We start from the raw sequence: 16,621 nt of genomic DNA, 5'->3' as shown, positions 1-16,621 counted from the left end.
TAAATCATTTGTAATCTTCTTATCCAAAGTCTTCAATGGTTCCTATTTAATTTTGTGGGGTGCAGAAATACGTCTGAGATCCTCAGTAATAATTCTGCGGCATGGAATAATAGTTACTATGTTGATTATGTTGGTAGTTGTTCTGTGGGGTTGAGTAGTAGTTGTGATGGTGATGATGGTGACTCTGGATGTTCCTTGTTGTGGGGGACAACACAGTGAGTCTGACTAAAACCAAACAGTTTTGACTTCAAAAATTTAGCTGTACAAATTTGTTGTATAAATTACATCTTGCATATCTACTCACTCGCCAGCTATTAAAAAAACCCACTTAATTGCTACTTAACATCCATCCATCCATCCATTTTCTGTGCACCCTTGTCCCTAATGGGGTCGGGAGGGGTGCTGGTGCCTATCTCCAGCTACGTTCCAGGTGGGAGGCGGGGTACACCCTGGACAGGTCGCCAGTCTGTCGCAGGGCAACACAAAGACATACAGGACAAACAACCATGCACACACACTCACACCTAGGGAGAATTTAGATAGACCAATTAACCTAACAGTCATGTTTTTGGACTGTGGGAGGAAGCCGGAGCACCCGGAGAGAACCCACGCATGCACAGGGAGAACATGCAAACTCCATGCAGAAAGACCCCGGCCGGGAATCGAACCCAGGACCTTCTTGCTGCAAGGCAACAGTGCTACCAACTGCGCCACTGTGCAGCCCTGCTACTTAACATAAATAGGCAATTAGTTAGTCATACAGTTGGAACTTGATGCAAATAGGGATCCAGGTTTGCATAACATAACATCAGAATATAGAAGAAAAGAACTTGAGTTACTTTAAACATTGTCGGTTGTTGGTACGTGACAGGCTGTTGTTGGTGCTTCAGAAACTGGTACAGTTCAGCTTTTACGAGCAACAGTGAACGCATTCTTTTGGCGCTTGCGCACTGGACTTTAGGGCTTGACCACGTGTAAAAACAACCCGTTGATTGTTCCTGCCCGATGAGTTTGCTGTTTTGTCCTTTATTATTATCTGTAAGGAAGCCTTGTTGGTCCACATCCTGATATGTTTTAATAACTTTCGTGAAATGCGTTTATTTAGACTTTCTTTGATGTTATCTGCGTGTTGCCAGTTGGCAGACTGTCGGACGTTTTCAGACGTGTATTTGCATCAGGATCAATGGCGTCCCATGTAATGGACTGGGTCACCTCTGGTTCCCACAGTGTTTTGTGTGCAACAGCCCTGCACTCCTCCTATAGACTCTTTAAGGTAGGCATATATTTTAAGACTAAATGCAATAAAAACGCAGGACATAACTCACTGAAACACATTGAGTGAAGTTCTCTAAAATGAAAAATGCGTTTTCTCTTGTCAAAGTAACAATTCGTAGGTGGGACTTGCTCTTTAAAACCTACAGACTATGTTGTAACTATTTCCTTTCTGCCACTCTTCCTACACACATTGTGCCTGCATAAATCTACACTCACCACATACCATGAATGTGTTCATACTGTCTTTCTTTATAGGACCACAGGGGGCCCTCTGTTGGCTTCTTCCTGCTCGGGTTCTCTGCAACTCTTTGCCTTTTCCATGCCTCCACACTTCAGAGAGAAGCAGAATGGACCGGGGAGGTTCTGGCTCCGGCTTTGGTTTCCTTTGACCTCCTGTGGCTCAGTCAGGACCACAACACGGCTCGTGTTCTCCTGTGCGGCTCCTGTCTGCTTCTTGGACTCTCAGACTGGCTCTCAGCAGAGACGCTCACTGTCCTGACTCGCTCCCTCGGGCTGTCTTCTCTGTCCTGCTGCCTGACTGTGTGTCTGTTTTCAGGGAATGCAATAGGGGCCGCAGGCGGCGTGGCCCTCAGCCTCCCGTTACTTCTGGCACAGAGGGCCGACACGAACGCTTTTTCTCTTCTGATTTCTCCACCTGCTGCAGAAGGACTTATGAAATATCTTCTAAAGGGGTCGTTGTCAATAGGCTGTTGGCTTTCTACAAAAGCCCTCAACAAGTTTCTGTTGGATGTGACAGACCAATAAATGTGTAAATTAGCGGTGGTTTTTGTTTTGCAGAGGTAAAGTGTTCATTACAAAAGGTAAAGGGACACGAAATAACCTAACTTGGCTGAACAGATTATCTAAAAACAATGTACATTTTCACCATTATAAGGTTGAACACTTTTTTACAGCAGCAGACACTTTTTTGTTGCTGTAATTCACATATTTTCTGTGAGTTTTTGACATTTACTTTGCAGCAGGGAACCTCCAGAAAGTTATCAGAGGGTTTTCCAGAAGTTGGCCTATGATATTCTTAGGATAGCACACTAATACCAGAATCCACAACACAATTTCAGGAATTCAACTACAATAGTTTTATGCATATTTATTTACAATCTTTTCATTTAATAACATTATGGTATCGGCTCTGTGTTTTTGTATACTTAATGTTTACGACCTGTTGAAGACCAGATCATTTGTGTATTAATATTGTAGAATTGATATACAATATTGTAACTAATCCATTTTTAAGCTGCCTTTTATCTCTAAAATCCTGAGAAAATAGTTTGAAATGAGCTCAAAATGTTTTTTGGGGATGACTGTATTGATGATGACATTTAGTTGGGCATTAAACCTTTAAAAGGCTCTTTTTTTAGAGGGTGAAATGACATTTGAATTGTTGATTTAAGATAGTTAAGATAGATTTTTGATAGTTTTGTGGATCTGAGTGTTGCTTTTTAGACAACAGATTACCACATTTATATGTCCTGTTTCATATGTATTTATTTTCTTAATTTTTGTGTTCATATTTCACTGGTTTTTTTTTATTATAAATACAATTTATTCCTGTTAACTTATCACTTTGTTTTATTATGTGGATTTGTTGTTTTATTACTTTTGGTTGTGGTCTGCCTTTGCCATGCAGCACTGTTTTTTGTAGGGTATTTTTTTGTGCAGTGTAAATCAAGATCATTTCTGTCTTCCAATGCATGCGTAAAAACGGATAAAGGGAATTTTAATAAAAAGCAGAAAGATTTCAGTTGATCCTGAGATCAACTGATAAAGGCCTCCTTAGGAGATGAGTTTGATCCCTTGGTAGCAAGATAAAGAAATCAGGTTTGCCTTAAAGCTTTTGCACAGTATTACATGAGCTAAAACTAAATAAGTAGGTCTAACTGATGTTTTGCTAATTAACATTTTAAAAAACTAGGACGTCTGTTGGAAAGCAGTCCCTTGCAGTAAGTCCATTGTTTTAATGCCAGATATTATTTTAATGAAATTTGCTGAAACTAAGTTAGACTTCATTTGAATATCAAATGATCTGGGATTGAATAAAAACACATAAATACACAAAACCAGTGTGATAATTCCCAGCTGTGCGTTCAAATTCTCCGTTGTTTTGTTGCAGTGATAAAAACTGAAAAATGTAGGAGTTGCAGGTAAAAGTCTAAATATTCTTTTTTGTGTTTTCTAAGTTTCTGTCTGTTTTTGCTTAATTCTTGTCAAGTTGGTGTTGCTAATGTCTGTTTTTACCTGCTTGTGTTTTTATTTTGGACTGAGGCAAGCAGAAACACCCTTTGCTTCCAGAGTTTAGGAAGCCTTTGCGCTGCAGCCTCAGCACTCTCAGAAATATCTGCAGTGGTCAAAGCTCTACCTTTATCTCCGTCATAGTTTGATGCTCATCACATCTCTGTTTTGCAGTGAGCTACAGGAAAAGATGCTGCAGCTTGTCTCCCAGGGTTTCAGCGGCTGCCTAAACTGGTTCACTGCAGTATATGTAAAACATCTGTGGCTCCAATCCAAACTCTGAGGGGAATGTTGGAAATGGTTTTTCTTTTTTGCATTCTAAGTCATTTCAGGACATATTAGTCGTAAAGACGAATGTTTATAGAGTTGCCTGTTCCTTTCTTATTTTTACTGTAAAAATGTATATATTTCAAAAGTAATTAGTCTGTCTTATGACCAAAACAAGTCGTTGTATTGCAATCACAAACTTCAGTATTTTCTATTAGGGATTTTCCACCGTTACTCTGGTTGTATGTTTGGGGTCGTCCTTCATCAGATGAAGGTTGACCTTCATCCTCACCCCAAACCTTCTGCTGCTTCAGAGTTATGCGCAGTGTTAGTTCTCCACCTCACATTGCATTTACTTTCAGAACTAAAAGTTGAATGTTAGCAGTGTTGGATCTCATAAAGATCAGATTTGCTGAGTGTGCAACAGACAGCTGTTGCGTTAAATTCTGCTATGGGTTGTGGATTTCTGCAGCTCCTCCAGAATTACCAGGGGCTCTTTGAATGCTCTTCTTGTCCAGCCTGCCAGTTTCTGCAGATGGCTATTTTGGTAGGTTTTCTGTTGTTCTATGCGCTTTCCATTTTCAGATGATGGATCAAACAGTTCTAATGAGATATTCAGAGCTTTGCATGTAGTTTTACAACCAAACTCCTTTATAAATCTCCCCACAACATTTATTAATTCAGAAATTTAATTTAATACAGGTGCTATCTATTTATTAAAAAGGGCACTTTCATTTAGTTTCAATTTGTTTTTGGGTTGTACAAGTAAAGGGCACTGAATAAATATAAATATACCATTTTCAAATTTTTTTCCATTACTTGAAAACTTTTTTTTTCTCCCTTTACATTTATTAATCATGTACTACTCAGTGTTAGCCTAACTAATAAAAGACAATAAAGTTTGTGTAATCTGCATTCTTTAAGATTCATTTTTGTTCAGTAACCTTTCGCAACTTTCTGTTTCACTGCTCACCTGCTTAAAATCAACAACCTGCAATGTTTGTTTATTTCACATACTCAGACGAATGAAATGAATCACCTCTTCCTTTTCTGCCAAGCCAGGCCAGCGTTGTCATCATTGGCTCTATCACCCCATTCTCTCCATAAAATCTGTCTGCATCTGCAGCTGCACCACTGCAGCGGCTCAGGAAGCCGTACTGAGCATGCTCCGTGGAGCTGCAGCTGGTGGATGGAGCAAAGTGGAGAGAAGGAGAAAAGGAAGGGGAGGAGAAAGGATGAGGAGAACAGAATGAGCCAGGCGGTGCAGGGATCTTCTAGCAGCTCCTGAGAAAAGGAGCTGCATGGGAGGAGTTGGGATTGACAACACAGATGGACCGTGACATCGGAATACAAAGGGCTGGAATCACAGGCTCCTATTATCGGGAGGGAGAAGTCGTTTGATGAGGTACAGAAGACAATTAATTCAGCTGGATGAAATGAAAATAGAAAAAATGCTTGAGAGGTTCCAGTGCATCATAAAAAATAAAAAAAAATCTCAACATGCACATTTAGATGATCGATTTCTCTATTTTAAGATTAAGTCTGATCATTTTTATGCCAGTTTCACAATAACTAAATCAGCGGGTTCATTTATCATTTGCAGGAGCTCTCTGACAGCGTGGCGATGTACGCCTTCTATTCGCTTTTAGTCTACATCTTCTACACTGTCTTCAGGAAGGAGGAGGAGGAGGAAGAAGAGGAGAAAGCCTTGGATGGAGCCTGTGGAGCTTCCCCAGATGTGAGTCTAGCCACATCATTTTGCATCCTCAGAGATTTTCTGCTCAGATATTTTTGGAAACATCAATCAGGCCACAGGTTGCCTCATAGTGCTGGATTTTTATTGCATGTAATTGTGCATATGTCTGGATTTGGAATATGTGTTTCTTTTGTAAAACCATGTGCATGTGGGTGTGTGGGTGTGTGTGTTTTGTGTCTGACCCTTGAATACGATGCTGTGCACAGGAGTCAGAACCTGTTTCCATGGAAACAAGGAGCAGGAGACGAGATGGCCATGCCTCCAGAACAAAAAAATCTTGTGCTCGATTTAGTGAATCAAGTGAGTTCATGAGAAAGAAAGCATGCATGTCCTACATGAGGAGGTCCCACTTACGCTTTAAATATTTAGCGCAAACAGTCCTTCATTCTGTTCTCCTAATGTTTGACCAGGCAGCAGCAGCGACAGTGAAGAACTGAGTGATGAAGATGAGGATAATGCCCCAGACATCCCAGCATGCACTCCTCTGGCAGCTTTTTTGTCTTTCAAACAGGAGACAGAGAAGAGGAGAGCCTCTCAGGTTCAGCCGGAGGCAACAGGAAAGGTATCTAACACTTGATGCAGCAGGCTAACATGAATTCACCCCCAAACCCCCACCAGGTTGATAAACTTTAAGGACGTGTTTCCTCATCAAACAGTTGGCTGAGTCTCCCCTGGTGGCAGTGATGTCCCACTTGCTAAGCTTTCTGGAGCAGTACTCCCACTTCCAGCAGCTGCAGCAGCAGGCCGACCAGTACCGGGTCCAGCTGAAGAGGCACCGCGTCCAGCACCGCCATCAGATGAAGACTCTGCGGGCCTCCTACCGCCAGCGCATCAGAGACAAGAACAGCATCATAAGCAGCCTGGAGGAGGCCATCAGTCAGCAGCAGAGTCCCAGCCCCCTGAGCGAGGGTGAGACAGGAGGGTGGTGGGGAGCATAGGGGGAGGGGGAGAGGTAATCACTCCCATGCTGTGAAGGGATCATGAAAAACAGACAGATGTAAAGGTCATAGACTTTGTTGAAAATACTGTCTACAACTTTATTGTGATCACTAACAGCCAATAAAAACACCTGTGGTTAATGAAGTATGGATTTCCACTGCAGGATTTCACAAAACACCTTTTAAAAACACACTATAGGAAAAAAACAACAACAAAACAATAACTAATACAGCTCTATGTGTGTTCCGGGTGACGACATTTGAGCTTGAATTTGACTCGAATGACTCCCACACGCAAATAATAACGATGATTGTTGTTATAAATCTAGCAAGTATAAATCTTGTGAAATTCCTCTTTGAATTCTTCCATCTGATTTAGGCCACTCGTTGAATCAGTAAATGCCAACTCTCGCTTGTTTTGGTATTTTCCAGTACAGTAGACATGCATTCAGTTTGAACTTGTACCACTATAGTTTGCTTAAACGGCTGCTTTCTTTCTAACTGATGAGCGAAGGGATGCTTTTCTTATTGTTTCCCTTTTGTGTTGACTGAAATGATGGTGATGGTACTGGCTGTGCAGCAGGTGCATGCACAGTAGAGCTAACTGGAAGAACTGGACTCTTTACACACATGTCTGCTCAATGATCATTTTCAGCAGAGTAGCTGTGCAGGAAACGTCACTGGAACTTGAATGTCATCTTAAGACCATGTGACTTTTTATAACAAATCAGCTTTAAAGAATTGGGATTGATTGGCATGTTCTTTCACATGCTCTGTACATTTTTTCTAACATCTGAGACATGAGTAAAGCAAAAAGGATTAGATTTGCCAGATGTTTTTCAGCAGCTGTGTCGTCACAAAAACCAGACCAGCCCCGTGTTTCTCAGAGCCTGTGTGTACCTGCTGTGATTCAGATGTAACCACAGACTGGTTGTCTGACCTCAGATCAGAAACCCTAAGCAGCGCTCATAAAGTGTCACTCCATGCTGTGCAGCTTGTTAACAGGTACATAAATATGCAGCTCACTGAATGAGCAGATTTGTCTCAGTTTTACGGATAAATTTAAGAGGATCTCATGACTCCCCCGAGTTGCTGGATCTCAGCTGTGTTGACTTGAATAAAACATGTCTGCTGATGCTGTTTAAACCAGAGCAAATGGAGCTACAAGGTCTGGCACATGCTGGGGTAGCACGTGTAAACGTGTTGGGATAAAAATAGCCCGAGGTCCCGGTGGTCACAAGGCTATTCTGTTTATTTCTATCCCTTTTTTTATAGGTGTAATACAAAGTGCAGGTCTGAGTGATACTGTATATCATGAATATGCAGGATGTCAGCCAATATGGCTGGGTTATAACTGTTAAGGCTGTTTTCTATTTAGCTCACAAGAGTTTTACAAATACATTTATTGGTTTGAAAGATTTTTTACCCATAATTTTAAGCTGCTACCTTAAAATTTACAGTCCTGTTTAATTCCTTCTGCAGATTTCTTTCCGTAACCTCTCCACAAGGACAAACCTGACATGCAATGTTGATAAAATTAGCATAAGGTTGCGAAATGAAAATAGGAGACGAAAGAGCCAGATAAATCATTGAGGCGGAGGAAAAGTGATGGAAGCATTGTTAGTCATGCTGCTGCAGCTCAGGTTGGAGTACAGGGTGGTTTTAAAAAGGTTTGCTGAGTGGCATTATTATAATTCATGTCTTTAAATTTGCATCTTGGGATGGGAAGTAGGACACGAGCACAATGATGTCAACGGTAGCGCACAGTGACTATGGATGCAAAAAATGAGAAAAAGTTGGTCCACTTTCAATGGTAATGAATATTAGATTTACACGTGAGCTTTTCAGCATGCCGTGGAAATGTTAGAGAAATGAAGAGATGGCTCTGAGTAAAAAAAAGTAGCATTCATACTGACTGTGACTGCAGTCTTGTAAATAATGTCTTTACACACACAGAAATGTTTCGCATAATCAATCACATTATAATAAAGAAAAAACAAAGAATTTGAATAAATACAAAAAGCAAATTTTATTTCAGTAAATTCATGGCTGCAGTTTTTGCCCTAAGAACATCAGTGGGATTAAATAGCTGATTGTGCAGGATGTCATTGGTTTTGTTTCCTGCCTTCCAGGTGAGTGTAGCAGTGATGTGGGGAATCCAGCTGGTCTCCACCGGCTGGTGGAGTCCCTGTATGGGCTGCAGGGGGAGAGAAGCAAACTGAGAGGAGAGCTGCGTCTGCTGCACTCACAGCTGGAGCAAAAAGAAAGAGACAGGCATACCCGCATACAGGCCTTTCAGCAGCAGGTACACAGCTGGTTTTTAATAAATATGAATACTGAACATGTATATTATGTATTATGAAGCGAGCTTGTGTTTCTTTGGAGCATGGATTTAAACTTATGCACCCATGTATTGTAAAAGCAGACCATCAAAACTGTAATTTTCATTTTGATATTTTGAACGAGTGCCACTTTTATTTAATATAAGCAGAGAAACTCGTCTTAGATGTAAAATATTCCCACACAATAAGAGGCTAGTTCAAATATTTCACATTCTGCTACTGATAATAGAAAAACAAGTATTCATTCTGACACATCTAATAAAAATTTCAAATTGCTTTCATGTTTTTTAGATTGATGAGCTGAAGAGCTGCATAGAGGAGCGTGAGGAGGAGCTATCGAGACTGAGAACAGCCACTGTGAGTCCTGCAAGATATTGACTGAGTCATTCATCAAGTGTTTGTCACTTTTCAAGCAATCAGCAGAGCCGCTCTAAATACGTTATAAAAATAGCTCTGTAAATGTCAAGCAGCACCCAGCTTCTCATTGAATTCAATTAGAAAGTGTGTCCAAACTTTTGGTCTGTACCGTATATGAAGGAAAAGAAGGAAATATATATATATATATATATATATATATATATATATATATATATATATATATATATATATATATATATATATAATTATAAAATTATATATTATATATATAATATATATGTAATTATATATTATATATATAATTTTATGATATTATATATCATAAAATTAAAGTACCATAGGAGTAGTTGATGCTATGCTTATTTGATCTACCATTTTTAAAATTATTTTAGAATTTTGACATTTCTCATTTTAGCTTTCACACCTTTATGTCATATTTATCTTGTCTGATCTGAATAAACATTTAGGCAGCTTGGAGGTTTAAACATAATTTTAGCAATATAAAGGTCTCTCAGTCCTAAAAACATAAGCATATTTACATTAACTACAGAGGATGCATTTATGATGTCTTTGATTTTACATACTGTAGCTCTGCAATAGATTGTGATGCTCTTATTATATAATTTAAAGAAGATTTCCAACAGAAAGGCGTTGTGTTATCAGAAGATAAATGAAAGAGTACATGAAAATTTCCTGTAGCATTTTTCAGTTGTTGCTGACTGTCAAACCAACCGCCAAATATTTTTTTTGCTTTATTTAAATCAAGGGTTTCATCAAACCATCTCTTTAGTTTTATTAAAATTCACTCCTGTGTTCATAATTTGGATTTAAGATTTTAAAATTAATGTATTTACAAAAAGGTATCTTACTAACAACGTGTCAGACAAAAAAAAAAGTCTTATGATGAGCAAAACCAATGAGTGCCAGTTTTCTTTTTTTCATTTTATTGTTGACTTTACCCTCAGGGAGCCACGGACTCAGAGAAGCGAGTTCTCTGTCTGTCGGCTGAGAACGAGAGCCTGAAGCAGAGCCTGAGCGTCACACAAGGCCTCCTGCAGCAACTGTCGGTCATCCCGTCTCAATCCAACACCATGCTCATCAAGGTGAGAGGCTGCAGTTCAGCTCCAAGCTCACATGTGTGCCAGTCAACCCGCCGTTAACACGCACACTTACTTCGTTTTACATGACAGGAGAACGAGAACCTTCGTGGCCGAGTTCAGCAGCTGGAGACGTCCCTGCAGCAGCGGGCTGAGCAGCTCTCACAGCTGGAGAGGAAGAGCGAACACAGGGAGTGGAGAAGAGGAGAGGAGCTGAGAAAACGGGAAGACAGAGTGAGGGAGCTGGAGCTGGAGCTGAATAAAGAAAGAGGAAAGGAGCCAGTTGTGAAGGTGAACCATCTCAATGGGCTTGTGATGGATTCCAGAGGGACACAGGTATATTTATATGATCCTGAAAAGATGTAAATCTTCTTTGCAGTACGTCACGCAGACAGTAGAGGTGGAATCGCCGGCCACAGTGAAGCAGCTGACCAAAGCCAGACAGAGGAATGAGGTGCTGTCTGAAAGGCTGTCCAGTCAGAATGAGAGGTGCAAACAGCTGGAGGAACAGATCAGGAAGTCGGATGAATATAGCTGCAATCTGCAGCACAAGGTAAGCACTACAGGTTTCAACTTTCAGGATGATTTTTCTTTGAATCCCTCGGTTTTTTGGAGAACATAGATGACCATAAAGTTTCATGGAGGTTTTTTAATGCAGTGAGAGCTCATAAAAAACAATGTCAGCATTATGCATTAAACATTGTAGGAGGCTCCAAAATACTTGAGATGAGGTCAAAGGATTACATTGAAGCAGTAACCTTAATCATACAGTTTAAATTAAATCTTTTTTTATGTATTAGAATGGCCCAGTCAAAGCCCACTCTTAAATCACAGTCCAATTCCCAATTATGCACTAATTTGTATGCGACCATCACATAAAAAATCAAGTTCATTGTATTTATTTGGAAAAAATGCCAAGTAGCTTTACAAAGTCCTGCAAATTGTGAACATCACTCGTTATTTTGTTTTTCTCTAAATTACTGTTAGCTATACGCCACTAAAACCGTTAATGTTTGGATATAATTTAAAGTCAATGTGATGAACCGCTGATTCGACGATAGAAAATAAAATAAAAGTTCTACCCTCTTGTTGTTCTATAACAATACAGTGTACAGTTAAGTCACTGTAAATGTAAAGCTAACAGGCTGACAAACTGTTGTGATAAAATATTTACAGATTGCAGCGTACGAACGAGAAATTAGTCACCTGCGAGAGGAACTGCTGAAGGAGATCGGCCACTTGGAAGAGAGAAAGGAGGAGGCGGTGAAGGCTGCTGCCAGCTGCTCCGCTGAACACTTTCAGAACCTGCAGGACCAATTCTTCAGTCAGTCGCTTCTGCTTCTGCTCACAAGACGTTCTGCTTAATCAGAGAATATTTCTTCACGCCTTATTTTCTCTCTCAGCTTTGCAGAAGCGTCTAACAGCTCTCCCTCCAACCTTGCGCTCCATGAAGACAGACTATGCCAGCCTAAGGAGTCAAGTTCGGAACTTCTCAGAGTTTTACAGTGCAGCTATCAATGAAGCCAAAAAGCAGGTAATTCAGACCTGAACTCCTGTATTTGGTGGAAAGAAACATCAGATTTCTGAGATTCCACGCTGTGTTTTCTCTTTGATAGATCTCAGCAGCTATCAGTGAGATGTCTGAAGCCAACAAGGACCTTCTGGAGAAATACAGGAAGGAAGTGGCCCTGCGTAGGAAGCTCCATGAGCAGCTGGTGGAGCTGAAAGGTGAGGAAGAGTCACGTTTGCTCCAGTAAATACAGTAAAACTGTTCACTCTCTGAGCCTTCTCTCTGTTTCAGGCAACATCCGTGTGCTGTGCCGGGTCAAGCCTGTGCTGAAGGAGGACCAGCATGAGGAAGGCCAGTCTGTTGTTGTGACGACGGACCCCAACAACGAGTCCTCCCTCACTGTGTTGAACAAGGGAAAAGGTCGCAGCTTTGAGTTGGACAAGGTCTTCCAGCCACGCGCCACACAAGAAGAGGTAGTGGAAAAGACAAAGACTTAAAGAACACGTTACTGTGACATGACCTCTGACCCCACACCTCACTGATGGTTTGGTTTAAACAGATCTTTCAGGAGATTGAACCTCTTGTGACGTCCTGCATTGATGGCTACCATGTCTGCATATTTGCATATGGGCAGACAGGCTCTGGAAAAACCTACACCATGGAGGTAAACACTAATTTTATAGCATGGCTGCATGACCTTCATCAGTGCACACACTGACAAAGGTCATTTGTTGATATTAAAAAAAAACTCATAATAATGGCACAATTTTTAATTAGACGCACGCATTGTAATTTATTACTAAATTTGTTTGTGTTTTAAAGAAAATATTATTCTTGTGTTCAGTGCCGACAGCACAAGCAAACAGAATGGTTGGTCTGGTTGCTTTTACCATGTAAAAGCAGATTTATGAGATGACATATTATTGATAATAGTTAATATTTAAGCAAATGATTTTCATTTGTCTTCAAACATGTGAATTAGACTGGCACATTAGCCATAGAGTTTATTAAAACGAGAAAACTTTCTGGTTTTCGCAAGATTAAGAAAAAACTCATTATGACTAGATTTATATCTCAATGAAACCAAAGTAATAATGTTGTTGCAGTAAAACAGAAATAGTTGTTGGGATTTTTAGATGTCGTCCAGAAGAAACAGGATGAGAAGGAGAATAACAGCGAGCTCCTTTATGCATTTTCATCAAGCTGTAAAGTCAGAGGAATGTATTTTTTTATATATCACTTAAACAAGAAACTTTCTCATTATAACAAGATACAAACCTCATTATAATGAGTAAGTTTCTTTTTTCAACAAGTCTTGCATCTCGTTATGAGATAGTGCTCCTGAATTTATTTCTAAGCTTTGTCCTTTAATCACTTCTGTACTTATAAAATCCTGATTTTATAAAAAAAAAAAAAGTTAGGAAAAGGCTCTGCAAAAAATGTAAATAAATATTTAATTATTACTATTATTTATAAATATTTTTTAAATGTAAATGACTAAATAAAAAAAATCTCATTTGTGAAACCACAACACAATATTGTTTTTTCCTGTTTGGTTTTTGTTTTCTGTCATAGTTGTAAGAGAGGTCTGCAGTGTAGATTCACTCTTACTAACAGAATAGCTGAATTTATGAATGAATAACATTACCAAAGTTCTTCTTTTTCTGCTCAATATTTTAGGGCAATACTTTAACTTAGCATTTTTCCTTCCTATAAAAATTAACTGCCTCTCCATAAGTTTCTCATGACTGAAAAGTGCCAGATGCCATCGCCACAAAGCCAACAGGATCATAAAGAAATCAAAAATGCTGGCTGTGTTACAATGTCAGGATCCAACAACATAATATGGCCACTTCTTGTTATCCAGGGCAGTGTGGAAAACCCAGGAATCAACCAGCGAGCTCTGAAACATCTCTTCAGTGAGATCGAAGAGAGAAAAGACATGTGGTCCTACACAGTCACAGTCAGCTCTGTGGAGATTTACAATGAGGTGCTGAGGTACAGGTGCTGCTTTTTGAGTGGAGGTGACATACTGTAACATATATTGTGACAAAAGGAGGTTAAGTAAAGTAAGGTTTATCTTTCAGAGACCTGCTGAGTAAGGATGGAGAGAAGTTGGACATAAAGATCAACCCAGATGGAACGGGACAGCTGCACGTTCCAGGCCTCAGGGTTATAGAAGTTAGGAACTTTCAGCACATTAAGAAGGTGGGAACGATCTCCTACCGTTTTAATCACCATTCATGATTACATTACTGATGCTTAAGGTTTTGTTTTTTTTTATTATTGTTTTTAAAGATTTTAGCCATGGCTCGTAGGAACAGGATCACTTTTGGCACTCAGATGAACCAGCACAGCTCACGCTCCCACGCTCTGCTGTGCATCACCATCCAGGGTACTGACCTTGCCTCTGGCTCCAAAACCACCGGTCAGTTTTTCTCCTTCTCAGCACAAACTGTCAGGAGTTTTGTCTTTCAAAGACAAATCAGTTCTGTGAATTCACTCTTCGTTGTTCAGGTAAGATGAACCTGGTGGACCTGGCCGGCTCCGAGCGGGTCTGGAAGTCTGGAGCCGAAGGGGAGCGGCTGAAGGAGGCCCAGAACATCAACCGCTCCCTGCTGGCGCTCGGGGACGTCATTCAGGCTCTTCGGGGTCGGCACACCCACATCCCCTTCAGGAACTCTCGCCTTACCTACTTATTACAGGACTCCCTCGGCAAAGGCAGCAAGACCGTCATGGTGGTGCAGGTAAGAGAAATCCTTAAGCCCATCCGTCAACCGATTCTTACAGCGTTACTAACTGAGTTAAATCATTCCACCGAAGGTGTCTGCGCTGGAGAGCAACGTGGGTGAGACGTTATGCTCTCTGAAGTTTGCTCAGAGGGTTTGTAAAGTGGAGCTGGGCCCTGCAGCCAGGAAGATCGAATCTGGCGGAGGCCAGTGTGACTGACGGTCTTGAATCCACCACAGAGTCCTACAGTATTAAAGCACCTGGCAAAAGTATTCACACTCCTTGAATTTTTCCACATTATGTAAAGTTATAGCATTTACTGTATTTTATTGGGGTTTTATTTGATAAGATCAGCACACGGTTGTGAATAACTGTGAAGTGCGTCTGTAAAAGGTGCCCATTTTACAACTGTGCTGCATGCATGTATGCTTTAGCCTCCTACAGAAAATACTTTACAGAACTAGTTTTGCTTTAATACACCAGCGAGGCTTTGGGGTATGTCTAATGATTCTTCCTTGCAAAATATCTCAGGCTCAGTCTTTGCAGCTCTGAACATCAATTTTCAAGTTTTACCACAGATTTTTAGTTGGATTCTCATCTTGGGCCTGGACATTGACTAGGCCATTTTAGCACAATTATGGGTAATCCATACATTGTCTTTAGGCCCCTGCTGTGTAGTTGCTGTGTACTCTCGTTAGAGTACGAGAGTAAAGTAGTTGAAGACAAATGCATGATGTGTTTAAAACGTACTGAAACCTTAATTTTCTCCTCCTTCAAAATGATGCACTACCTTGTGTTTGTCTATCACATAAAACCCCAATAAACGATGAACATTTTTGCAGTTACCAATGTGAAAAACTTATGAGGAGTATGAATACTTTTGCGGGCATGCTCACCTTTATCCCACCAGCTACTTTCAACACTAAAGTATCAAAAGGATCAGATGCAAACCTGATTAAGGGCTAAATCTGTGGAGGTCTGCAGTTTGAGGTCAAGTTTTGTTCCTCTCCGCCATATTCAGTAAAAACCCTTTATCATTAGTTTACCTGCATGCAGTCAGGAATATTTATTCTGCCTCTCTCTCGGCTGAAAAACCCGATGCTTCCTTGAAATGCTGTTTATTTTTATTGTATAGGAGAATCTGGATTTAATCACAACCTCGGTGATCGTCGCACTGTTTAGAGCTGTGTCATGGTACACCCTGATTCAGAGTCATAGTATCAGCACTTTAGTTTGTGCACCCTTTGCCACCCATCTTGCTGTGGATGTCTGTAGGCTGTGTCATTGCTGATGCAACGCATTTTGAAGCTGTAGTGTGTAGGAACAGCTAAATTATGAGCTGCAGGTGCATTTAAGACCCATATTTATGTCGTTTCTGTGAAAAATTCAAAAAGCAGTGACTGAACGCTTAGATTCGCCTTGATCATTTGCCTTTACAGATGCGAACAGAGGTTGTTTTGAGGGGAGCTGGTGGCCTTGTCTGAAATAAACTGTGCAATAACTCCTGATGCAGGTGGAGTGGGCCTAGAGATAGAAGATGCACTTTATTGTGAAAGAGCAGCATTTTAGTTCAGCTTGCAAGAGAGGTTACTGGTGAATGTTTCACAAAATACTAAAAGCTCATTTATTGGTCATATGTGTTCATCAGTTTTTATCCATTGAATCAAAATGTGCTTTTGATTCTAATGTAGCAAAACATCATGTAGCAGTTCCTATCAGGAGGTATTTCAGTGGTAGAGAGTGAATCTTCAGGTAATTTTCTGAATAAATGTGTACAGTAATTAAAATGTGTCTCAGTGTGTTCAGAAAAGAGTGATCAGTAAAAATGTAGTAAAACCCAAAAGATATTTACACTTTGCCATTTTTTCATTATAGTTGTGTCTAAGTTTTTTGTATCAATATTCTTATTTTATTGTATATTTACTTTTAAACAAGGGAATGTTATAATTCTTGTTTTTTTCTCAATTTAAAATTTTTTTTATATGTATAAACAATATTTTTAATGTTAGACATTTTTCGTCAAGTATTAAACACAGAAGCTGGAAAAACTGAAAAGATGAATGGATTGATAAACAGAC

General features: G+C 40.0%; 1 protein-coding gene across 1 annotated transcript; it reads left to right on the top strand.

Annotated features, from left to right (window-relative positions):
* Positions 1–946: 946 nt before the first annotated feature.
* Positions 947–16,390, top strand: LOC114141735 (kinesin-like protein KIFC3). Its single transcript, XM_028012501.1, has 22 exons — positions 947–1,273; positions 1,531–4,339; positions 4,855–5,197; positions 5,396–5,530; positions 5,755–5,848; positions 5,959–6,110; positions 6,205–6,457; positions 8,619–8,791; positions 9,120–9,185; positions 10,172–10,309; positions 10,397–10,594; positions 10,683–10,856; positions 11,480–11,627; positions 11,707–11,837; positions 11,920–12,031; positions 12,105–12,286; positions 12,373–12,477; positions 13,681–13,811; positions 13,901–14,021; positions 14,112–14,241; positions 14,331–14,560; positions 14,637–16,390. Exons 4-22 carry the CDS (start codon positions 5,417–5,419, stop codon positions 14,760–14,762), a joined length of 2,778 nt encoding a protein of 925 aa, XP_027868302.1. The 5' UTR covers positions 947–1,273; positions 1,531–4,339; positions 4,855–5,197; positions 5,396–5,416; the 3' UTR covers positions 14,763–16,390.
* Positions 16,391–16,621: the final 231 nt, after the last annotated feature.

This window comes from Xiphophorus couchianus, chromosome 3, assembly GCF_001444195.1.
Source record: "Xiphophorus couchianus chromosome 3, X_couchianus-1.0, whole genome shotgun sequence".
Lineage (NCBI taxonomy): Eukaryota > Metazoa > Chordata > Actinopteri > Cyprinodontiformes > Poeciliidae > Xiphophorus > Xiphophorus couchianus.
The sequence above is the reverse complement of the archived record's forward strand: the minus strand, read 5'-3'. Positions and strand labels throughout refer to the sequence as shown.